The sequence below is a fragment of the Cyclopterus lumpus genome, chromosome 15, assembly GCF_009769545.1.
Source record: "Cyclopterus lumpus isolate fCycLum1 chromosome 15, fCycLum1.pri, whole genome shotgun sequence".
NCBI lineage: Eukaryota > Metazoa > Chordata > Actinopteri > Perciformes > Cyclopteridae > Cyclopterus > Cyclopterus lumpus.
Window position 1 is genome coordinate 1,010,001 of NC_046980.1, and position 25,000 is coordinate 1,035,000.

At 43.1% G+C, this 25,000-nt stretch overlaps 3 protein-coding genes across 7 annotated transcripts in view; 2 read left to right on the top strand and 1 right to left on the bottom strand.

The window, feature by feature from the left end:
• nphp1 (nephronophthisis 1) overlaps positions 1–2,659 on the bottom strand; it is a 17,948-nt gene extending 15,289 nt beyond the window's left edge. Inside the window, exon 1 of the mRNA XM_034552137.1 lies at positions 2,469–2,659. The gene's annotated coding sequence lies outside the window, so the exon portion shown is untranslated. The remainder of the gene's footprint in view (positions 1–2,468) is intronic.
• zgc:65997 (uncharacterized protein LOC794398 homolog) lies at positions 2,522–4,992 on the top strand. Its single transcript, XM_034552141.1, has 4 exons — positions 2,522–2,855; positions 3,117–3,294; positions 3,591–3,685; positions 4,443–4,992. Exons 1-4 carry the CDS (start codon positions 2,526–2,528, stop codon positions 4,632–4,634), a joined length of 795 nt encoding a protein of 264 aa, XP_034408032.1. The 5' UTR covers positions 2,522–2,525; the 3' UTR covers positions 4,635–4,992.
• A 6,352-nt stretch (positions 4,993–11,344) lies between these two features.
• Positions 11,345–25,000, top strand: part of pank1a (pantothenate kinase 1a) — a 25,133-nt gene continuing 11,477 nt past the window's right edge. The window contains exons 1-5 of one of the 5 annotated variants that reach the window (XM_034552595.1): positions 11,718–12,100; positions 12,818–12,981; positions 23,376–23,522; positions 23,781–23,986; positions 24,334–24,587. In XM_034552595.1, the coding sequence (XP_034408486.1) occupies positions 23,393–23,522; positions 23,781–23,986; positions 24,334–24,587 (590 nt within the window). In that variant the 5' untranslated portion in view covers positions 11,718–12,100; positions 12,818–12,981; positions 23,376–23,392. Of the gene's footprint in view, positions 11,580–11,717; positions 12,101–12,817; positions 12,982–15,397; positions 15,622–23,375; positions 23,523–23,780; positions 23,987–24,333; positions 24,588–25,000 lie in introns of those variants that run through there. The other 4 variants (XM_034552592.1, XM_034552594.1, XM_034552596.1 and 1 more) reach the window with 4 other exon arrangements.

The window sequence follows — 25,000 nt, forward strand, 5'->3', positions numbered from 1 at the left end:
AGTCAGTAGTAGAGTCAGTAGTCAGTAGTAGAGTCAGTAGTAATAAAGTCAGTAGTAGTCAGTAGTAGAGTCAGTAGTAGTAGTCAGTAGTAGAGTCAGTAGTAGTAGTAGTAGTAGTAGTCAGTAGTAGTAGTGTCAGTAGTAATAAAGTCAGTAGTAGAGTCAGTAGTAGTCAGTAGTAGAGTCAGTAGTAGAGTCAGTAGTAATAAAGTCAGTAGTAGAGTCAGTAGTAGTCAGTAGTAGAGTCAGTAGTAGAGTCAGTAGTAGTAGTAGTAGTAGTCAGTAGTAGTGTCAGTAGTAATAAAGTCAGTAATAGTAGTCAGTAGTAGTAGTCAGTAGTAGTAGTAGTCAGTAGTAGAGTCAGTAGTAGTAGTCAGTAGTAATAGTCAGTAGTAGTAGTAGTCAGTAGTAGTAGTAGTCAGTAGTAGAGTCAGTAGTAGTCAGTAGTAGTAGTAGTCAGTAGTAGAGTCAGCAGTAGTCAGTAGTAGTAGTCAGTAGTAGTAGTAGTCAGTAGTAGTCAGTAGTAGAGTCAGTAGTAGTAGTAGTCAGTAGTAGAGTCAGTAGTAGTAGTAGTCGGTAGTAGAGTCAGTAGTAGTCAGTAGTAGTAGTCAGTAGTAGTAGTAGTCAGTAGTAGTCAGTAGTAGTCAGTAGTAGTAGTAGTCGGTAGTAGAGTCAGTAGTAGTCAGTAGTAGTAGTCAGTAGTAGTAGTAGTCAGTAGTAGTCAGTAGTAGTCAGTAGTAGTCGTCAGTAGTAGTAGTCAGTAGTAGTCAGTAGTAGTCAGTAGTAGTAGTAGTAGTCAGTAGTCAGTAGTAGTAGTCAGTAGTAGTAGTCAGTAGTAGTAGTAGTAGTAGTAGTCAGTAGTAGTAGTCAGTAGTAGTAGTCAGTAGTCAGTAGTAGTAGTCAGTAGTAGTAGTCAGTAGTAGTAGTAGTCAGTAGTCAGTAGTAGTAGTCAGTAGTAGTAGTAGTCAGTAGTAGTAGAGTCAGTAGTAGTAGTAGTAGTAGCAGTAGTAGTCAGTAGTAGTAGTCAGTAGTAGTAGTAGTAGAGTCAGTAGTAGTAGAGTCAGTAGTAGTAGTAGTAGTAGCAGTAGTAGTCAGTAGTAGTAGTAGTCAGTAGTAGTAGTAGTCAGTAGTAGTAGAGTCAGTAGTAGTAGTCAGTAGTAGTAGTAGTCAGTAGTCAGTAGTAGTAGTCAGTAGTAGTAGTCAGTAGTAGTAGTCAGTAGTAGTAGTAGTCAGTAGTCAGTAGTAGTAGTCAGTAGTAGTAGTCAGTAGTAGTAGTAGTCAGTAGTCAGTAGTAGTCAGTAGTAGTAGTCAGTAGTAGTAGTAGTCAGTAGTCAGTAGTAGTAGTCAGTAGTAGTAGTCAGTAGTAGTAGTCAGTAGTAGTAGTAGTAGTCAGTAGTAGTAGTAGTCAGTAGTAGTAGTCAGTAGTAGTAGTCAGTAGTAGTAGTAGTAGTCAGTAGTAGTAGTAGTCAGTAGTAGTAGTCAGTAGTAGTAGTCAGTAGTAGTAGTAGTCAGTAGTAGTCAGTAGTAGTAGTAGTAGTCAGTAGTAGTAGTAGTCAGTAGTAGTAGTCAGTAGTAGTAGTAGTCAGTAGTAGTCAGTAGTAGTAGTAGTAGTCAGTAGTAGTAGTAGTCAGTAGTAGTAGTCAGTAGTAGTAGTCAGTAGTAGTCAGTAGTAGTAGTAGTAGTCAGTAGTAGTAGTAGTAGTCAGTAGTAGTAGTAGTCAGTAGTAGTAGTAGTCAGTAGTAGTCAGTAGTAGTAGTAGTAGTCAGTAGTAGTAGTAGTCAGTAGTAGTAGTCAGTAGTAGTAGTCAGTAGTAGTAGTCAGTAGTAGTCAGTAGTAGTAGTAGTAGTCAGTAGTAGTAGTAGTCAGTAGTAGTAGTCAGTAGTAGTCAGTAGTAGTAGTCAGTAGTAGTAGTAGTAGTCAGTAGTAGTAGTAGTCAGTAGTAGTAGTAGTCAGTAGTAGTAGTCAGTAGTAGTAGTCAGTAGTAGTAGTCAGTAGTAGTCAGTAGTAGTAGTAGTAGTCAGTAGTAGTAGTAGTCAGTAGTAGTAGTCAGTAGTAGTCAGTAGTAGTAGTCAGTAGTAGTAGTCAGTAGTAGTAGTAGTCAGTAGTAGTAGTCAGTAGTAGTAGTAGTCAGTAGTAGTCAGTAGTAGTAGTCAGTAGTAGTAGTCAGTAGTAGTAGTAGTCAGTAGTAGTCAGTAGTAGTAGTAGTAGTCAGTAGTAGTAGTAGTCAGTAGTAGTAGTCAGTAGTAGTCAGTAGTAGTAGTAGTCAGTAGTAGTCAGTAGTAGTCAGTAGTAGTAGTAGTCAGTAGTCAGTAGTAGTAGTCAGTAGTAGTAGTAGTCAGTAGTAGTAGTCAGTAGTAGTAGTCAGTAGTAGTACTACTCTTGTTGTATATTTATAAATGAATGCTTCATGTGTTAAAGCTGTTTTTAAGCTATCTCTAAATCACAAGATTACGACGTTTCGCATGAACCTGAAGGCAGCACACGCGCCTCCTCCACTTCCGGTCGGCGTTACGTCACCGACTGTCATGGCGGCCCCCGTGGCGCTCATCCAAGGGGCCAGCAGAGGACTGGGCCTCCAGTTCTGTCGGCACATCTTGAAGAACAGCCCCGCCGCCTTCCTCGTAGCGACGTGCCGGAGCCCGGAGGACGCGGCCGAGCTGCGGGGCCTCGCGGGGGGCCAGCGGCCGGGCAGGGTGACGGTCCTCCGGCTGGACGTGAGCCGGGAGGAGGACGTCCGCGCAGCCGCAGACCGGGTGAGGGAGAGCTTCGGGCGGCTGGACCTGCTCGTGAACTCCTCGGCCATGCTGCACCCCTCCGGCCGAGGGGAGACCAGCCTGAGGGACGTGTCCGCGCAGGTGAGACGTGACGTCATGATGACAGGGGTTCAAACCTCGTGTACAAACATTTAAAAATGGAGGTCCGCTTATTAGTAAAAATGCACCGATAACAATCAATAACATGGACACAGTGGTGTATAAAGTACCCCAAAGCAATACTTTAAAAGTATTAAAGTACGTGATATTTACTGGACTTAAGTATCAAAAGTAATTTTCTGATCATTGTCTCCTGTGTCGCTTCTTAAATTAACCCTTTGAATGCCCCCCCTCCTCTTTCAGGGCGTCATGTCCACCTTGATGACCAACGCGGTGGGCCCCCTGATCGTGGCCAAGTATTTCGCCCCCCTCCTCCAGAAGGGGGGCGGTGGCTTTGGTTGTCAGCCCCCCGAGGAAGAGAAGCGGCACAGCGGCATCATCGTCAACATCACCGCCAAAGTGGGATCCATTGGCGACAACGGTGTGTGTGTGTGTGTGTGTGTGTGTGTGTGTGTGTGTGTGTGTGTGTGTGTGTGTGTGTGTGTGTGTGTGTGTGTGTGTGTGTGTGTGTGTGTGTGTGTGTGTGTGTGTGTGTGTGTGTGTGTGTGTGTGTGTGTGTGTGTGTGTGTGTGTGTGTGTGTGTGTGTGTGTGTGTGTGTGTGTGTGTGTGTGTGTGTGTGTGTGTGTGTGTGTTCGTGTTCTTGATTCCCGGTGGCCCCTCCCTGTGGTAACGTATAGTATTCACACTAACTGGTGGTCCCGTGTGGTCCTCCTCAGCTCTGGGGGGCTGGTACAGCTACAGGATGTCTAAGGCAGCCCTCAACATGGCCACCAGGAATCTGTCCATAGAGCTGAGTCGCAGCCGACCCAAGGTGTGTGGTTCCTCCAGGTTCTGTGTGTGTGTTGTGGTTCCTCCAGGTTCTGTGTGTGTGTTGTGGTTCCTCCAGGTTCTGTGTGTGTTGTGGTTCCTCCAGGTTCTGTGTGTGTGTGTGTTGTGGTTCCTCCAGGTTCTGTGTGTGTGTGTTGTGGTTCCTGAGTGTGTTGTGGTTCCTCCAGGTTCTGTGTGTGTTGTGGTTCCTCCAGGTTCTGTGTGTGTTGTGGTTCCTGAGTGTGTTGTGGTTCCTCCAGGTTCTGTGTGTGTTGTGGTTCCTGAGTGTGTTGTGGTTCCTCCAGGTTCTGTGTGTGTGTGTTGTGGTTCCTGAGTGTGTTGTGGTTCCTCCAGGTTCTGTGTGTGTGTTGTGGTTCCTGAGTGTGTTGTGGTTCCTCCAGGTTCTGTGTGTGTTGTGGTTCCTGAGTGTGTTGTGGTTCCTCCAGGTTCTGTGTGTGTTGTGGTTCCTGAGTGTGTTGTGGTTCCTCCAGGTTCTGTGTGTGTGTGTTGTGGTTCCTGAGTGTGTTGTGGTTCCTCCAGGTTCTGTGTGTGTGTGTTGTGGTTCCTGAGTGTGTTGTGGTTCCTCCAGGTTCTGTGTGTGTGTGTTGTGGTTCCTCCAGGTTCTCTGTGTGTGTTGTGGTTCCTGAGTGTGTTGTGGTTCCTCCAGGTTCTCTGTGTGTGTTGTGGTTCCTGAGTGTGTTGTGGTTCCTCCAGGTTCTCTGTGTGTGTTGTGGTTCCTGAGTGTGTTGTGGTTCCTCCAGGTTCTGTGTGTGTCTCTACATCCGGGGACCGTGGACACGGACCTCTCCAGGCCGTACCACAGGAACGTCCCGAGGGCCCGGCTGTTCGGGGCCGAGCTCTCCGTGCAGCACCTCATGAGCATCGTGGACTCTCTGGACGGGGAGCAGACCGGCAAGGCCTTCAGCTGGGACGGGACGGAACTGCCCTGGTAAACAAACAAACAAACAAACAAACAAACAGACGGACACCTCCTTCCCACGGAGGAGGAGGTGGAGCAGCCTCACGTGGACCTCGTGATGCTCGTTGTTGTTGACCAGTGTGTTTTCTCTTCATCGGTACACAACAACACATTAATACAAACTTATAGATCCTAACGATGAAGGATTTAAGCAGATCGATAAGATTGGAGGCAGAAAACCCGCTGGACTTATTTAAAGCCTCAACCGTTATAATATTAATAATTCACAATATTATAGACTAAATTAATAAGACAATGTCATGTAATGCAGAGAAGAATTTCACTTTGGGATCAATAAAAGTGTACATTTTTATTAAAGTATGACATAATAATACGTGTGTGTGTATTTTTGTTCGGGGGATATTGGTTTATATACTGTATATACGATATTATTTATAACGCCTGAAACAAGGAATACATGGACAACAACACAGAAGCAAAGCAACTCTTAACACTTTTGAATGTTTATTTATTTAAGCATTTATTTATTTCTGTATTTATTAGTAGTATATTCATTTTTTTATTTCAGAATTTATTTTATTTATACTTATACTTTATACTATTTCTGCATTTGTCAGCATTTGAATATTAATGTATTGATTTATTTCTGTATTCAAACATTTATTCAAGCATTTCTTTTTTTATTTCTGTATTTATTTCTTGATATTTAAGTACATTTTTGTTGTCCTCTATAAAGGTTCAGGAAATATTCCTGTCACCGGAAAGTAATTTATAAACTATAACAGATTTCTGAATGGGGTCACATTATACCTTTTTATTTAATAAAAGGAAAGGAAAATAACTTCCATTTAATTTATGAAACCATCAAATATACATTTTATATTTCACCAGCTATATTACAGAGTTTTATTGACAAATAACGACTGAACTCAAGCCTGTTAAGGGATTTATACAATAAGATATTCTCACTCTTAATATGGAGGTGACCAGTTATTAAACCATACATACATATATAATACTGTAGTATGTATAAAATATACATATATAGTTAGTGATTGAGATCCTATGTATAAATATATATATATATATTACTGTGATATATATATATATATACTAAAATATATATGTATATATAATACTGTTTAATATATATATATATATATATATATTAAAATTAAAAAATATATATATCACTGATATATCCCATTACAGTATATATATATATAATACTGTGATATACACAGTATTATTTATATATATAATAACCTCATGTTTGTTTTTAAAGTAGCACTTAACATAACGACACCACAGTTTGCACATTTAGTAAGACACATGTTTACTGTCTTGTTGTTTGTGGTTGTTTTGTTTGTGTTCCTGATTGTTTACTGTCTTGTTGTTTGTGGTTGTTTTGTTTGTGTTCCTGATTGTTGACTGTCTTGTTGTTTGTGGTTGTTTTGTTTGTGTTCCTGATTGTTTACTGTCTTGTTGTTTGTGGTTGTTTTGTTTGTGTTCCTGATTGTTTACTGTCTTGTTGTTTTTGGTTGTTTTGTTTGTGTTCCTGATTGTTTACTGTCTTGTTGTTTGTGGTTGTTTTGTTTGTGTTCCTGATTGTTTACTGTCTTGTTGTTTGTGGTTGTTTTGTTTGTGTTCCTGATTGTTTACTGTCTTGTTGTTTGTGGTTGTTTTGTTTGTGTTCCTGATTGTTGACTGTCTTGTTGTTTGTGGTTGTTTTGTTTGTGTTCCTGATTGTTTACTGTCTTGTTGTTTGTGGTTGTTTTGTTTGTGTTCCTGATTGTTTACTGTCTTGTTGTTTGTGGTTGTTTTGTTTGTGTTCCTGATTGTTTACTGTCTTGTTGTTTTTGGTTGTTTTGTTTGTGTTCCTGATTGTTTACTGTCTTGTTGTTTGTGGTTGTTTTGTTTGTGTTCCTGATTGTTTACTGTCTTGTTGTTTGTGGTTGTTTTGTTTGTGTTCCTGATTGTTTACTGTCTTGTTGTTTGTGGTTGTTTTGTTTGTGTTCCTGATTGTTTACTGTCTTGTTGTTTTTGGTTGTTTTGTTTGTGTTCCTGATTGTTTACTGTCTTGTTGTTTGTGGTTGTTTTGTTTGTGTTCCTGATTGTTTACTGTCTTGTTGTTTGTGGTTGTTTTGTTTGTGTTCCTGATTGTTTACTGTCTTGTTGTTTGTGGTTGTTTTGTTTGTGTTCCTGATTGTTTACTGTCTTGTTGTTTGTGGTTGTTTTGTTTGTGTTCCTGATTGTTTACTGTCTTGTTGTTTGTGGTTGTTTTGTTTGTGTTCCTGATTGTTTACTGTCTTGTTGTTTGTGGTTGTTTTGTTTGTGTTCCTGATTGTTTACTGTCTTGTTGTGGTGTTTGTTTGTGTTCCTGATTGTTTACTGTCTTGTTGTTTGGTGTTTTGTTTGTGTTCCTGATTGTTTACTGTCTTGTTGTTTGTGGTTGTTTTGTTTGTGTTCCTGATTGTTTACTGTCTTGTTGTTTGTGGTTGTTTTGTTTGTGTTCCTGATTGTTTACTGTCTTGTTGTTTGTGGTTGTTTTGTTTGTGTTCCTGATTGTTTACTGTCTTGTTGTTTGTGGTTGTTTTGTTTGTGTTCCTGATTGTTTACTGTCTTGTTGTTTGTGGTTGTTTTGTTTGTGTTCCTGATTGTTTACTGTCTTGTTGTTTGTGGTTGTTTTGTTTGTGTTCCTGATTGTTTACTGTCTTGTTGTTTGTGGTTGTTTTGTTTGTGTTCCTGATTGTTTACTGTCTTGTTGTTTGTGGTTGTTTTGTTTGTGTTCCTGATTGTTTACTGTCTTGTTGTTTGTGGTTGTTTTGTTTGTGTTCCTGATTGTTTACTGTCTTGTTGTTTGTGGTTGTTTTGTTTGTGTTCCTGATTGTTTACTGTCTTGTTGTTTGTGGTTGTTTTGTTTGTGTTCCTGATTGTTTACTGTCTTGTTGTTTGTGGTTGTTTTGTTTGTGTTCCTGATTGTTTACTGTCTTGTTGTTTGTGGTTGTTTTGTTTGTGTTCCTGATTGTTTACTGTCTTGTTGTTTGTGGTTGTTTTGTTTGTGTTCCTGATTGTTTACTGTCTTGTTGTTTGTGGTTGTTTTGTTTGTGTTCCTGATTGTTTACTGGTTCCAGACTGCTCTGCAGTCACCGTTGAGGTAACTGAAGGTCCCGGATGAGGGCGGATCGCACGGCAGGTTCCGCCTCCTGGCCTCTGCGGGGTTACGACAGTTCATGTTGACTGGCGGCAATGTGCGCACATCACATGCGCAGAGAGGCCTGCAGGGAATGAGCGATATATATATATTTTATGAATTATTATAAATAAATGTATATTTATATAACTATATGTTTATCATATAAATAATATACATGTAATATATATAGTACATATATATATATATATATATTTAAAATATTAAATTAAATATAAAAATAAATATGTATTTATATAAATGTATATCTTTATCATATTAATACATTTAATATAGTACATATATCTTTATATATATATATTTAAAATATAAAATAAAATATAAAAATTAATATATATGTATATAAATGTATATATGTTTAAAATATTAAATAAAAAAAATATATATAACTGCAGGAACTGGTCGCCATTTAGATTTCATTTAAATTTCCTCCATCACCATCATCATCATCGTCATCATCATCATCATCATCGTCATCATCATCATCGTCATCATCGTCATTGTGTTGCAGAGAGAAACCGGTCAGAGGAGACAAACGGGTTCGGGCCTCGCGCTGCAAGAGCTGCCGTGACGTAGCAGTCCACACACACACACACACACACACACACACATATACAAAACACACGCACGCACAGGAACGCGCGCACACGCGGAGATAAGGCGCGGCGCCGGGATCTCAACTGAGGAAATGACCGCGAGTGACCTCAGAGAGCGTGATTTAAAAATCTTTGTATAACTCCTTAAAGCACACAGGTGTGTTTATGTTGTTATTCCTCCTTAAAGCACACAGGTGTGTTTATGTTGTTATTCCTCCTTAAAGCACACAGGTGTGTTTATGTTGTTATTCCTCCTTAAAGCACACAGGTGTGTTTATGTTGTTATTCCTCCTAACACACAGGTGTGTTTATGTTGTTATTCCTCCTAACACACAGGTGTGTTTATGTTGTTATTCCTCCTTAAAGCACACAGGTGTGTTTATGTTGTTATTCCTCCTTAAAGCACACAGGTGTGTTTATGTTGTTATACCTCCTTAAAGCACTAAGGTGTGTTTATGTTGTTATACCTCCTTAAAGCACACAGGTGTGTTTATGTTGTTATACCTCCTTAAAGCACACAGGTGTGTTTATGTTGTTATACCTCCTAACACACAGGTTTGTTTATGTTGTTATTCCTCCTTAAAGCACACAGGTGTGTTTATGTTGTTATACCTCCTAACACACAGGTTTGTTTATGTTGTTATACCTCCTAACACACAGGTGTGTTTATGTTGTTATTCCTCCTAACACACAGGTGTGTTTATGTTGTTATACCTCCTTAAAGCACTAAGGTGTGTTTATGTTGTTATACCTCCTAACACACAGGTTTGTTTATGTTGTTATACCTCCTTAAAGCACACAGGTGTGTTTATGTTGTTATACCTCCTAACACACAGGTTTGTTTATGTTGTTATACCTCCTAACACACAGGTGTGTTTATGTTGTTATTCCTCCTAACACACAGGTGTGTTTATGTTGTTATACCTCCTTAAAGCACTAAGGTGTGTTTATGTTGTTATACCTCCTAACACAAAGGTGTGTTTATGTTGTTATTCCTCCTAACACACAGGTGTGTTTATGTTGTTATTCCTCCTTAAAGCACTAAGGTGTGTTTATGTTGTTATACTTCCTTAAAGCACTAAGGTGTGTTTATGTTGTTATTCCTCCTTAAAGCACTAAGGTGTGTTTATGTTGTTATACCTCCTTAAAGCACTAAGGTGTGTTTATGTTGTTATACCTCCTAACACACAGGTGTGTTTATGTTGTTATTCCTCCTTAAAGCACACAGGTGTGTTTATGTTGTTATACCTCCTAACACACAGGTGTGTTTATGTTGTTATTCCTCCTTAAAGCACACAGGTGTGTTTATGTTGTTATTCCTCCTTAAAGCACTAAGGTGTGTTTATGTTGTTATTCCTCCTTAAAGCACTAAGGTGTGTTTATGTTGTTATACCTCCTTAAAGCACTAAGGTGTGTTTATGTTGTTATTCCTCCTAACACACAGGTGTGTTTATGTTGTTATTCCTCCTTAAAGCACTAAGGTGTGTTTATGTTGTTATTCCTCCTTAAAGCACTAAGGTGTGTTTATGTTGTTATTCCTCCTTAAAGCACTAAGGTGTGTTTATGTTGTTATACCTCCTTAAAGCACTAAGGTGTGTTTATGTTGTTATTCCTCCTAACACAAAGGTGTGTTTATGTTGTTATTCCTCCTTAAAGCACTAAGGTGTGTTTATGTTGTTATTCCTCCTAACACACAGGTGTGTTTATGTTGTTATTCCTCCTTAAAGCACACAGGTGTGTTTATGTTGTTATTCCTCCTTAAAGCACTAAGGTGTGTTTATGTTGTTATTCCTCCTTAAAGCACTAAGGTGTGTTTATGTTGTTATTCCTCCTAACACAAAGGTGTGTTTATGTTGTTATACCTCCTTAAAGCACACAGGTGTGTTTATGTTGTTATACCTCCTTAAAGCACTAAGGTGTGTTTATGTTGTTATTCCTCCTAACACACAGGTGTGTTTATGTTGTTATTCCTCCTTAAAGCACACAGGTGTGTTTATGTTGTTATTCCTCCTTAAAGCACACAGGTGTGTTTATGTTGTTATTCCTCCTTAAAGCACTAAGGTGTGTTTATGTTGTTATTCCTCCTAACACAAAGGTGTGTTTATGTTGTTATTCCTCCTTAAAGCACTAAGGTGTGTTTATGTTGTTATTCCTCCTAACACACAGGTGTGTTTATGTTGTTATTCCTCCTTAAAGCACACAGGTGTGTTTATGTTGTTATTCCTCCTTAAAGCACTAAGGTGTGTTTATGTTGTTATTCCTCCTTAAAGCACTAAGGTGTGTTTATGTTGTTATTCCTCCTTAAAGCACACAGGTGTGTTTATGTTGTTATTCCTCCTTAAAGCACTCAGGTGTGTTTATGTTGTTATTCCTCCTTAAAGCACACAGGTGTGTTTATGTTGTTATTCCTCCTTAAAGCACACAGGTGTGTTTATGTTGTTATTCCTCCTTAAAGCACTAAGGTGTGTTTATGTTGTTATTCCTCCTAACACACAGGTGTGTTTATGTTGTTATTCCTCCTTAAAGCACTAAGGTGTGTTTATGTTGTTATACCTCCTTAAAGCACTAAGGTGTGTTTATGTTGTTATTCCTCCTTAAAGCACACAGGTGTGTTTATGTTGTTATTCCTCCTTAAAGCACTAAGGTGTGTTTATGTTGTTATTCCTCCTAACACACAGGTGTGTTTATGTTGTTATTCCTCCTTAAAGCACTAAGGTGTGTTTATGTTGTTATTCCTCCTTAAAGCACTAAGGTGTGTTTATGTTGTTATTCCTCCTTAAAGCACTAAGGTGTGTTTATGTTGTTATTCCTCCTTAAAGCACTAAGGTGTGTTTTATCTCGTGGGGTGGGGGGGGGCATTTATCTGGTCGCGCGACTGCAACCGTAGCTCAGCGGAAGTAGGCGTGGCTTGTCGCAGCCGCCATGGATAAGTCAATGGCGGACAAGAAGGTAGCGCCGGGACCCTGTCACGTCAACAACGGGCAGAGCCAGCGGGGGTTTCACGCCAATGGCGGCTGCTCGAGCTCCGGCGGAGCGGACGGGGCGCTGCACCTGCACCGCGGCGGGGAGGACGCGGAGTGCAACGGCTCCCCGGCCAAGAGGTGCCGGCTGCGGAGGAGGACGGAGTCCGTGAGACGGAGCCGACCCCGTGAGTGTTTTAACTGTTGGCTCGGTGGAAGCGTATGCGCATGCGTCATCCGTGGACCGGTGGTCGTGTAATGCCGACCAACCGGGGTTGTAACGCCTTTATTATGATCACTGTATTATGAACCGATACCGTATAGTCCCCCCCGATGTCCCCCTTATCGATCCCATCGATCCGCTGGTGTCTCCGTCCGCTGTCGTCAGGGAGACCCCCCTTTTTGTTGTCCTGCACCCTCGGGTGGCATTTGGTGCTCTGTGATTGGTCGGTTGCCCCGGTGGTGAGGAAGCTCCTGATTAGTGGGCCTGGCTTGCCTCGGCCAATCAGCAGCCGCCTCCTGTGTTCCGGACCCGCCCCTTTGTATTTACCCAGTGTTTGTGATGATGGTGAGGGGGAACTTTGCAGTGTCTTTTAAACAGAGTTTCCTTCATCCCAGTTCTCTGGACTCTCCTGTTTTCATTGTATTGTTCCACACCTGCAGCTGCTATTGTTCTGCACTATGAAGCTTATCAGTGAAAAGAAACCCGGTGAGTGTTGGCTCTGTTCCGTGGTTTGAAGAAGATTCATTTGGCGTTTTATTTGTTGAAAGGTCAAGTTGAAACCTTGTTGTGTGCCTGAACTTATTGGACCAACTTTATCTCAGCATATTGAGCCTCCGTCAGACCAAAGGCGTTTACTGCCTGCGGGCTATAAAACTTGTTCTCATGCTAAATGTTTGCAGAGAGTTTTCCTTCCTTCTATACGGGAGAGGCAGCGTGATCTTTTGTTGTCATTCTAACATGGTGACGTTAATGCCACATCACAACATCAATATTGGGGTTTTGTTGATCAGTGTTTCTAAAGAGCCTCCTCTTCGGTCGTCTAATTTTGTACGTTTAAAACCAGCACACTTCACCTTTTTACCTTGAGCATTGTCTCTTGTTTTGCAGCTGTTTGCTGCCCCAATTATCTTTTTATACGTTTTAATAAAAGTGGAAACCAAAAGGCCAAGAAGGGGTTTCCTTTAGCGGGGAGCCGTGATGACGAGTAGTTCTGCTATCGTGGTTCATTCTTCTAAAGATAAAACCCAACGTGCTGAAACAAACAGGAACACGGTGATACTCATACAGCATGTTCTGTGTACGATGAGAGACTTCATTTGTGAGCTTGGTTAGAAAACATAACCATTAATAATAATAATAGTACTGTGGACCGGTGTGACCATCGATAAGCATTGATCCTTCTCCGTGGTGGCTGAGAACCAGGTGACGTGAGTGAGGGAACATCTCCGTACACTTTGACTGCTTCATGGCTGACTTATGGCTGGCTGGAGGCCGTCCAGATGAACCCGGATGACCCTCTGAGCTCGTGGAGCGCATCGCCGGCCTCCGCGTTCATCGTTCAGATTTAGTTTGCTGTGACTTTCAAGGTAACGCAGTTGTTAACACCAGAAGTAACTCGGCAGCAATGTGCATTATTTAATTTCCTGTATTGTAACCAACCGGCTCTCAGTCCCCTTTCTATCTGTGCTTCAAATCTCTTCATGTAATGAGGACTTGCCACCTGTTCTCATAGCAGACAATAAGGAGAACGAAGACCGCAAATGATGTTCACAATGTGTTGATATGAAGGGTTTTATGATCGGCAGGTCGTAGAAGTAAAGATCATAAAAACCCTTTCTTGGTTAAATCATTTAAGGGCAACGGTCACCCAGTTGTTCACTTAGTAACAGAATCACTTAAAGAAGATGCAGGTTGTCTGAGACGTCAACGCTCCTCTTTCTGTTGGTCTACAACTGTTCAGTGATTGGCTGAGGCTGTGGAGGAATACGTGATGTCACCTGAGGACGCCGTCGCTTTATCTTACGTCACAGAAGAAGATCATATTTCTGTTCCCCGTTCTGCATCGGTGCTTGTTATTATACTTCTTCACGGCCTCGAGGGGGAAGCCGCTGCCCTCGATAACGGATCCTGTTGTGGGAAACGCATGTCTCGCATTAACAAGAGGGTTCCCCTCATGCGTACACGTCGTAATGTTGTGTATCGACAGAGAAAGATAACTTATTATCAAGCTTTTGCAGAATCTAACGCTCAGTTCTAGTGTCCCGGTAATCACCAAATATACGTAAACTCTTACAATAACACTATATACTGGAATTGTTTACATATTGGTTGATACACATGTTTTAATGCATCACAGAAAGGACAATTCATTTTTTTTTCTTAAATAAGGTAATCGTAAAGCCCCGCTGCGTTAATACAATATGGATGAATACGAATAAAAGAAAAGGAAGATTGTGTGAGTGTCTTTATAATTAATTCCTGTATTTCTCTCTTCTCTTCCATGATCTTCAGTCACTTGTGATGATTATCCTAATAAATGAAACGCTAAGACCCTCGATCGTCCCATCCCTAAATGTAAATATTAATGGTGTCGCAAGATAATAATGAAGTAGTTAAGATCAACGGCAATTTGTTGTTAAAGTCTATTTACAAAGTTCAGTTCATGTTTACAGACATGAGAGTAGGTCAGTGAGGCTGAAAAACAACTAAACACCATCACCAAGCAGCAGCAGATGTGAGGGTACCGGGGTGTGTGGAGGTGTGAGGGTACCGGGGTGTGTGGAGGTGTGAGGGTACCGGGAGGTGTGACGGTACCGGGGTGTGTGGAGATGTGAGGGTACCGGGAGGTGTGGAGATGTGAGGGTACCGGGAGGTGTGAGGGTACCGGGGTGTGTGGAGATGTGAGGGTACCGGGAGGTGTGGAGATGTGAGGGTACCGGGAGGTGTGAGGGTACCGGGGTGTGTGGAGGTGTGAGGGTACCGGGAGGTGTGAGGGTACCGGGGTGTGTGGAGATGTGAGGGTACTGGGGTGTGAGGGTACTGAGGTGTGAGGGTACCGGGGTGTGTGGAGATGTGAGGGTACCGGGAGGTGTGAGGGTACCGGGGTGTGAGGGTACCGGGGTGTGTGGAGGTGTGAGGGTACCGGGAGGTGTGAGGGTACCGGGGTGTGTGGAGATGTGAGGGTACTGGGGTGTGAGGGTACTGAGGTGTGAGGGTACCGGGGTGTGTGGAGATGTGAGGGTACCGGGAGGTGTGAGGGTACCGGGGTGTGAGGGTACCGGGGTGTGTGGAGGTGTGAGGGTACCGGGGTGTGAGGGTACTGGGGTTTGTGGAGGTGTGAGGGTACCGGGGTGTGAGGGTACTGGGGTGTGTGGAGGTGTGAGGGTACCGGGGTGTGTGGAGGTGTGAGGGTACCGGGGTGTGAGGGTACCGAGGTGTGAGGGTACCGGGGTGTGTGGCGATGTGAGGGTACCGGGGTGTGAGGGTACCGGGGTGTGTGAGGGTACCGGGAGGTGTGAGGGTACCGGGGTGTGTGGAGGTGTGAGGGTACCGGGGTGTGTGAGGGTACCGGGGTGTGGAGGTGTGAGGGTACCGGGAGGTGTGAGGGTACCGGGGTGTGAGGGTACTGGGGTTTGTGGAGGTGTGAGGGTACCGGGGTGTGAGGGTACCGGGGTGTGTGGAGGTGTGAGGGTACCGGGGTGTGAGGGTACCGGGGTGTGTGGAGGTGTGAGGGTACCGGGGTGTGAGGGTACTGGGGTTTGTGGAGGTGTGAGTGTACCGGGGTGTGAGGGTACCGAGGTGTGAGGGTACCGGGGTGTGTGGCGATGTGAGGGTACCCGGGTGTGAGGGTACCGGGAGGTGTGAGGGTACCGGGGTGTGTGAGGGTACCGGGGTGTGTGGAGGTGTGAGGGTACCGGGGTGTGTGGAGATGTGACGGTACCGGGGGGGTGTGGCGGTGTGAGGGTACCGGGGGGGTGTGGGGGTACCGGCGGGTGTATAGCTACCTTACAAGGTGCCACCTACCCACCAGGACCATCTAATCATTCATACCCATTCATACACTGTAGGAACAGCCTGCAAGAGCAATTTGGGGTTCACAGCCTTGCCCAAAGACACATCGACAGGGACTAGTGGAGCCGGGGATCGTCTGCTTGAAGGACAACCCTGCTCTACCACTGAACCACAGTCGCCCCTCTACAGCTGTAGAGGTAACGGCGGGTGTAGAGGTAACATTGGGTGTAGAGGTCTAGAGGTCACAGCGGGTGTAGAGGTCACAGCGGTCACAGCGGGTGTAGAGGTCACAGCGGGTGTAGAGGTCACATCAGGTGTAGAGGTCACAGCGGGTGTAGCGGTGTAGAGGTCACAGCGGGTGTAGAGGTCACAGCGGGTGTAGAGGTGCAGAGGTCACAGCGGGTGTAGAGGTGCAGAGGTCACAGCGGGTGCAGAGGTCACAGCAGGTGTAGAGGTCACAGCGGGTGTAGCGGTGTAGAGGCCACAGCGCATGTAGAGGTCACCGCGGGTGTAGCGGTGTAGAGGTCACAGCAGGTGTAGGGGTCACACCGGGTGTAGAGGTCACAGCAGGTGTAGAGGTAACAGCGGGTGTAGAGGTAACAGCGGGTGTAGCGGTGTAGAGGTCACAGCAGGTGTAGAGGTAACAGCGGGTGTAGCGGTGTAGAGGTTACAGCAGGTGTAGAGGTAACAGCGGGTGTAGAGGTAACAGCGGTTGTAGAGGTCACAGCGGGTGTAGAGGTCACAGCGGTTGTAGAGGTCACAGCGGGTGTAGAGGTCACAGCGGGTGTAGAGATCACAGCGGGTGTAGAGGTTACAGCGGGTGTAGAGATCACAGCGGGGGTAGAGGTAACAGCGGGTGTAGAGGTAACAGCGGTTGTAGAGGTCACAGCGGTTGTAGAGGTCACAGCGGGTGTATAGGTCACAGCGGGTGTAGAGGTCACAGCGGTTGTAGAGGTCACAGCGGGTGTAGAGGTTACAGCGGGTGTAGAGGTCACAGCGGTTGTAGAGGTCACAGCGGGTGTAGAGGTCACAGCGGGTGTAGAGATCACAGCGGGTGTAGAGGTTACAGCGGGTGTAGAGATCACAGCGGGTGTAGAGGTCACTGCGGGTGCAGAGGTCACAGCGGGTGCAGAGGTAACAGCGGGTGTAGAGGTTACAGCGGGTGTAGAGGTAACAGCGGGTGCAGAGGTAACAGCGGGTGTAGAGGTCACAGCGGGTGTAGAGGTCACAGCGGGTGTAGAGGTCACAGCGGGTGTAGAGGTCACAGCGGGTGCAGAGGTAACAGCGGGTGTAGAGGTCACAGCGGGTGCAGAGGTTACAGCGGGTGCAGAGGTTACAGCGGGTGTAGAGGTCACAGCGGGTGTAGAGGTCACAGCGGGTGTAGAGGTCACAGCGGGTGTAGAGGTCACAGCGGGTGCAGAGGTTACAGCGGGTGTAGAGGTCACAGCGGGTGTAGAGGTCACAGCGGGTGTAGAGGTCACAGCGGGTGTAGCGGGTGTAGAGGTTACAGCGGGTGTAGAGGTTACAGCGGGTGCAGAGGTCACAGCGGGTGCAGAGGTCACAGCGGGTGTAGAGGTCACAGCGGGTGTAGAGGTCACAGCGGGTGCAGAGGTCACAGCGGGTGTAGAGGTGTAGAGGTCACAGCGGGTGTAGAGGTGCAGAGGTCACAGCGGGTGCAGAGGTCACAGCGGGTGCAGAGGTCACAGCGGGTGTAGAGGTGTAGAGGTCACAGCGGGTGCAGAGGTCACAGCGGGTGCAGAGGTCACAGCGGGTGTAGAGGTCACAGCGGGTGTAGAGGTCACAGCGGGTGTAGAGGTCACAGCGGGTGTAGCGGGTGTAGAGGTTACAGCGGGTGTAGAGGTTACAGCGGGTGCAGAGGTCACAGCGGGTGCAGAGGTCACAGCGGGTGTAGAGGTCACAGCGGGTGTAGAGGTCACAGCGGGTGCAGAGGTCACAGCGGGTGTAGAGGTGTAGAGGTCACAGCGGGTGCAGAGGTCACAGCGGGTGCAGAGGTCACAGCGGGTGTAGAGGTGTAGAGGTCACAGCGGGTGCAGAGGTCACAGCGGGTGCAGAGGTCACAGCGGGTGTAGAGGTCACAGCGGGTGTAGAGGTCACAGCGGGTGTAGAGGTCACAGCGGGTGCAGAGGTCACAGCGGGTGTAGAGGTGCAGAGGTCACAGCGGGTGCAGAGGTCACAGTGGACTCGTCAAGGACTGGTTGTTCAACAGGCTGTTCTCAGTCAACACAAACAGGATCATAGCACACGAGATATGATGCATAATAAACACAAGAAGGTCGTTGGAGTTCAGCACTTGAAGGTCGTAACCTCCTAGTCATGGTTGTGTTGTTGGAGGAGCACATTGTGTTGTTCTCCTAGTCATGGTTGTGTTGTTGGAGGAGCACATTGTGTTGTTCTCCTAGTCATGGTTGTGTTGTTGGAGGAGCACATTGTGTTGTTCTCCTAGTCATGGTTGTGTTGTTGGAGGAGCACATTGTGTTGTTCTCCTAGTCATGGTTGTGTTGTTGATGACTTCCTGTACGAGCGCTATCCATTCTGCCCACAAGGAATCAATTATTACAGACCTTCTGGAGCCTACATTGAACACCACACATTGACTGTCTCACAGACTGTATGCAGAGCCTTGTGGTACATTGTAATACATTGTGGTACATTGTTGTACAGTGTGGTACATTGTAATACATTGTGGTACATTGTTGTACAGTGTGGTACATTGGGGTACATTGTGGTATAGTGTGGTACATTGTGGTACAGTCTGGTACATTGTGGTACAGTCTGGTACATTGTGGTATAGTGTGGTACATGATGGTACATTGTGGTACAGTCTGGTACAGTGTGGTACATTGTGGTACAGTCTGGTACATGTTGGTACATTGTGGTACATTGTAATACATTGTGGTACAGTGTGGTACATTGTAATACAGTGTGGTACATTGTGGTACATTGTGGTACATTGTAATACATTGTGGTACAGTTTGGTACATTGTAATACATTGTGGTACATTGTGGTACATTGTGGTACAGTCTGGTACATGTTGGTACATTGTGGTACATTGTAATACATTGTAGTACAGTGTGGTACATTGTAATACATTGTGGTACATTGTGGTACAGTGTGGTACATTGTAATACAGTGTGGTACATTGTGGTACATTGTGGTACATTGTGGTACAGTTTGGTACATTGTAATACAGTGTGGTACAGTGTGGTACAGTTTGGTACATTGTAATACAGTGTGGTACAGTGTGGTACATTGTGGTACATTGTGGTACAGTTTGGTACATTGTAATACATTGTGGTACAGTGTGGTACATTGTAATACAGTGTGGTACATTGTGGTACAGTTTGGTACATTGTAATACATTGTGGTACAGTTTGGTACATTGTAATACATTGTGGTACATTGTGGTACAGTGTGGTACATTGTAATACATTGTGGTACAGTTTGGTACATTGTAATACATTGTGGTACAGTGTGGTACATTGTGGTACATTGTGGTACATTGTAATACAGTTTGGTACATTGTAATACATTGTGGTACAGTTTGGTACATTGTAATACATTGTGGTACATTGTAATACATTGTGGTACAGTGTGGTACATTGTGGTACAGTTTGGTACATTGTAATACATTGTGGTACAGTGTGGTACATTGTGGTACATTCTGGTACATTGTAATACAGTTTGGTACATTGTAATACATTGTGGTACAGTTTGGTACATTGTAATACATTGTGGTACATTGTAATACATTGTGGTACAGTGTGGTACATTGTAATACATTGTGGTATATTGTAATACATTGTGGTACAGTTTGGTACATTGTGGTACAGTGTGGTACATTGTAATACATTGTGGTACATTGTAATACATTGTGGTACAGTTTGGTACATTGTAATACATTGTGGTACATTGTGGTACAGTTTGGTACATTGTAATACATTGTGGTACAGTTTGGTACATTGTAATACATTGTGGTACATTGTGGTACAGTGTGGTACATTGTAATACATTGTGGTACAGTTTGGTACATTGTAATACATTGTGGTACAGTTTGGTACATTGTGGTACATTGTGGTACAGTTTGGTACATTGTAATGCATTGTGGTACAGTTTGGTACATTGTAATATATTGTGGTACAGTTTGGTACATTGTGGTACATTGTGGTACAGTTTGGTACATTGTAATACATTGTGGTACATTGTGGTACAGTGTGGTACATTGTGGTACAGTTTGGTACATTGTAATACATTGTAATACATTGTGGTACATTGTAATACATTGTGGTACATTGTGGTACAGTTTGGTACATTGTAGTACATTGTGGTACATTGTAATACATTGTGGTACAGTGTGGTACATTGTAATACATTGTGGTACATTGTAATACATTGTAATACTTTGTGGTACATTGTGGTACATTGTAATACTTTGTGGTACATTGTAATACATTGTGGTACATTGTAATACATAGTGGTGCATTGTAATACATTGTGGTACATTGTGGTACATTGTAATACATAGTGGTGCATTGTAATACATTGTGGTACATTGTGGTACATTGTAATACATTGTGGTACATTGTATTACATTGTATTACATTGTGGTACATTGTGGTCCATTGTAATACATTGTGGTACATTGTATTACATTGTGGTACATTGTGGTACATTGTAATACATTGTAATACATTGTGGTACAGTTTGGTACATTGTAATACATTGTGGTACATTGTGGTACAGTTTGGTACATTGTAATACATTGTAATACATTGTGGTACATTGTAATACATAGTGGTGCATTGTAATACATTGTGGTACATTGTAATACATTGTGGTACATTGTAATACATTGTAATACTTTGTGGTACATTGTAATACTTTGTGGTACATTGTAATACATTGTGGTACATTGTATTACAGTTTGGTACATTGTAGTACATTGTGGTACATTGTAATACATAGTGGTGCATTGTAATACATTGTGGTACATTGTAATACATTGTATTACATTGTGGTACATTGTGGTACATTGTAATACATTGTGGTACATTGTAATACATTGTATTACATTGTGGTACATTGTGGTACATTGTATTACATTGTGGTACATTGTGGTACATTGTGGTACATTGTAATACATTGTATTACATTGTGGTACATTGTAATACATTGTGGTACATTGTGGTACAGTTTGGTACATTGTAATACATTGTGGTACATTGTATTACATTGTGGTACATTGTAATACATTGTAATACATTGTGGTACAGTTTGGTACATTGTGGTACAGTGTGGTACATTGTGGTACAGTTTGGTACAGTTTGGTACATTGTGGTACATTGTAATACATTGTAATACATTGTGGTACATTGTGGTACAGTTTGGTACATTGTAATACATTGTGGTACAGTTTGGTACATTGTGGTACATTGTAATACATTGTAATACATTGTGGTACAGTGTGGTACATTGTGGTACATTGTGGTACATTGTGGTACAGTTTGGTACATTGTAATACATTGTGGTACATTGTGGTACAGTGTGGTACATTGTGGTACAGTTTGGTACATTGTAATACATTGTAATACATTGTGGTACATTGTAATACATTGTGGTACAGTTTGGTACATTGTAATACATTGTGGTACATTGTAATACATTGTGGTACAGTGTGGTACATTGTAATACATTGTGGTACATTGTAATACATTGTAATACTTTGTGGTACATTGTGGTACATTGTAATACTTTGTGGTACATTGTAATACATTGTGGTACATTGTAATACATAGTGGTGCATTGTAATACATTGTGGTACATTGTGGTACATTGTAATACATAGTGGTGCATTGTAATACATTGTGGTACATTGTGGTACATTGTAATACATTGTGGTACATTGTATTACATTGTATTACATTGTGGTACATTGTGGTCCATTGTAATACATTGTGGTACATTGTATTACATTGTGGTACATTGTAATACATTGTAATACATTGTGGTACAGTTTGGTACATTGTAATATATTGTGGTACATTGTGGTACAGTTTGGTACATTGTAATACATTGTAATACATTGTGGTACATTGTAATACATAGTGGTGCATTGTAATACATTGTGGTACATTGTAATACATTGTAATACTTTGTGGTACATTGTGGTACATTGTAATACTTTGTGGTACATTGTAATACATTGTGGTACATTGTATTACAGTTTGGTACATTGTAGTACATTGTGGTACATTGTAATACATAGTGGTGCATTGTAATACATTGTGGTACATTGTAATACATTGTATTACATTGTGGTACATTGTGGTACATTGTAATACATTGTGGTACATTGTATTACATTGTGGTACATTGTGGTACATTGTAATACATTGTGGTACATTGTGGTACATTGTAATACATTGTAATACATTGTGGTACATTGTGGTACAGTTTGGTACATTGTAATACATTGTGGTACATTGTATTACATTGTGGTACATTGTGGTACATTGTATTACATTGTGGTACATTGTAATACATTGTAATACATTGTATTACATTGTGGTACATTGTAATACATTGTAATACATTGTGGTACATTGTGGTACAGTGTGGTACATTGTGGTACAGTTTGGTACAGTTTGGTACATTGTGGTACATTGTAATACATTGTAATACATTGTGGTACATTGTGGTACAGTTTGGTACATTGTAATACATTGTGGTACAGTTTGGTACATTGTGGTACATTGTAATACATTGTAATACATTGTGGTACAGTGTGGTACATTGTAATACATTGTGGTACATTGTAATACATTGTATTACATTGTGGTACATTGTAATACATTGTGGTACATTGTAATACATTGTAATACATTGTGGTACATTGTAATACATTGTGGTACATTGTAATACATTGTGGTACATTGTAATACATTGTGGTACATTGTGGTACATTGTAATACATTGTAATACATTGTGGTACATTGTAATACATTGTGGTACATTGTAATACATTGTGGTACATTGTAATACATTGTGGTACATTGTGGTACATTGTAATACATTGTATTACATTGTGGTACATTGTGGTACATTGTAATACATTGTGGTACAGTGTGGTACATTGTAATACATTGTGGTACATTGTAATACATTGTGGTACATTGTGGTACATTGTATTACATTGTGGTACATTGTGGTACATTGTAATACATTGTATTACATTGTGGTACATTGTAATACATTGTGGTACATTGTAATACATTGTAATACATTGTATTACATTGTGGTACATTGTAATACATTGTGGTACATTGTAATACATTGTAATACATTGTGGTACATTGTAATACATTGTGGTACATTGTAATACATTGTAATACATTGTGGTACATTGTGGTACAGTAGCGTTGTGAATATTCATGTGAACGCAGCATTACTCATTCAACTTGTCTGACGTGTTGCATGCTTCTTGTCTAGCCCTCACAGCGGTGGCCATGTTGGATGTTCCATGATTATGGTCTGGAATCCCTCGAATACGTTCCTGATCATCTCCTGTTCCTCAGCGGAGAACAAAGAGGCTCTTTGAGTTTATTTGACTTTGTACTGAGAGAGAGATGTTTCCATGGCGACCGTTGTTCTTGTGCTGAACTCGATGTTCTACTTAACTCTGTTTTAACGCTTTGATCCAGTCCTGCAAATATATCAGCAGTTTATAGTTCTAACATTTATTTACTGATAAAACATCAAAGAAAAAGCTTCGAGACAACAGTGTTTAAATTGGGCTGTAACTCGTATATATGTATAGAATAAATTCATATTATATGTGTATGTATATATATTATATGCATACACTGTATCTAATATAATAGATATATGTATATCATTGTGTGTATGTTATAAATACATATATGTGTAATAAATGGTCCTGTTGCTCTGCAGCCTTCCCCTGGTTCGGGATGGACATCGGGGGCACCTTGGTCAAGCTGGTCTACTTTGAGCCGGTCGATATAACTGCAGAGGAGGAACAGGAAGAAGTGGAGAACCTCAAGTCCATTCGCCGCTACCTCACCTCCAACGTGGCCTACGGTGCGTCTACACACACACACACACGCACACACACACCTGTTGACTCGGGTCAAGGACGCCTCACATGAAGATAGCAGGATGTACTTTCAGTGTAACCGGCGCGTTGCATAAGATTGATAAGGTGTTTTGTTCTTGGCTGCAGCAGCAGAGGGTTGCCAGGTTGCCAGGTTGCCAGGTTGCCAGGTTGCCATTGAGAAATTGGCCAACCGTTTCTTGTCCCGCATCCATTTTAATATCTGTGTAAACCCGGTTCTGAAGGTAAAACCGGCGTCCGTGACGTGCACCTGGAGCTGAGGAACCTGACCATGTGTGGCCGCACGGGGAACCTGCACTTCATCCGCTTCCCCACGCAGGCCATGCCCCGCTTCATCCAGATGGGCCGCGACAAGAACTTCTCCAGCCTGCACACGACGCTCTGCGCCACCGGGGGCGGAGCCTACAAGTTCGAGAACGACTTCAGGGCGGTGAGGACGGAGAACTGATTACTGTTAGTTAGAGACCGGTAACGAGGGACTTTTAAAGATGATGTGAGGATGTGTTTGTTCTAAATTACTTAAACGTCTCTCACGAGACATTTAAAGACGATTCTGTTGCTCTAAACAAGGAAATGTGACTCTAATGAGAGCAATTGCCAAACCGCCGGTTCTCTAGAGGGAAGCCGGCGCTTCATGTGTCCAGTTGGAGTCCAACAGACCATAAAGCGGGGCGCGCTTTAGGGCGGGGCTACAGGCTGATTGACAGGTCACTTGCTGTTAAAGCTGCTTCTCAAAAGCAGTGAATCGTCTCCTGACTTTAATCTCCTGGAGCGCAGATGGCCGACCTGGAGCTGCTGAAGCTGGACGAGCTGGACTGCCTGATCCGGGGCCTGCTGTTCGTGGACCGGGTGGGCTTCAACGGGCACCCGGAGGGCTACTACTTCCAGAACCCGTCAGACACCCAGAGCTGCGTGAAGCAGACCTGCACCCTGGACAACCCGTTCCCCATGCTGCTGGTCAACATCGGCTCGGGGGTCTCCATACTGGCCGTGTACTCGGAGGACAACTACAAGCGGGTGACCGGGACCAGGTGAGGAGGGTAGACCACATGGCTCCCATGATGGAGACCAGTCCAGCTTCAATGGGTCTAGTTGAGCTTCAGGAGATCAGCTGTTCTTTCACCTGAGATAACAAGCTGCTGGTATAAATAAATATGCAAACTGAGCAAAATTAGATTAGTATTGTTACTTTAAAAACAACTTTCTCACATGAATTTGTCTCTCTTGTTTATTTACACCCCCTCTCACCTGGACCCCCTCTCACCTGGACCCCCTCTCACCTGGACCCCCTCTCACCTGGACCCCCCCCTCTCACCTGGACCCCTCCCTCTCACCTGGACCCCCTCTCACCTGGACCCCCTCTCACCTGGACCCCCTCTCACCTGGACCCCTCCCCCTCACCTGGACCCCCTCTCACCTGGACCCCCTCTCACCTGGACCCCCT

Excerpts from the sequence above, each read along its gene's own strand:
- zgc:65997 (XM_034552141.1), top strand. The coding sequence starts at position 2,526 with ATGGCGGCCCCCGTGGCGCTCATCCAAGGGGCCAGCAGAGGACTGGGC. Across the intron at positions 3,295-3,590 it reads GGGATCCATTGGCGACAACG|CTCTGGGGGGCTGGTACAGC; the intron begins GTGTGTGTGTGT and ends GGTCCTCCTCAG. Across the intron at positions 3,686-4,442 it reads TGAGTCGCAGCCGACCCAAG|GTTCTGTGTGTGTCTCTACA; the intron begins GTGTGTGGTTCC and ends TGGTTCCTCCAG.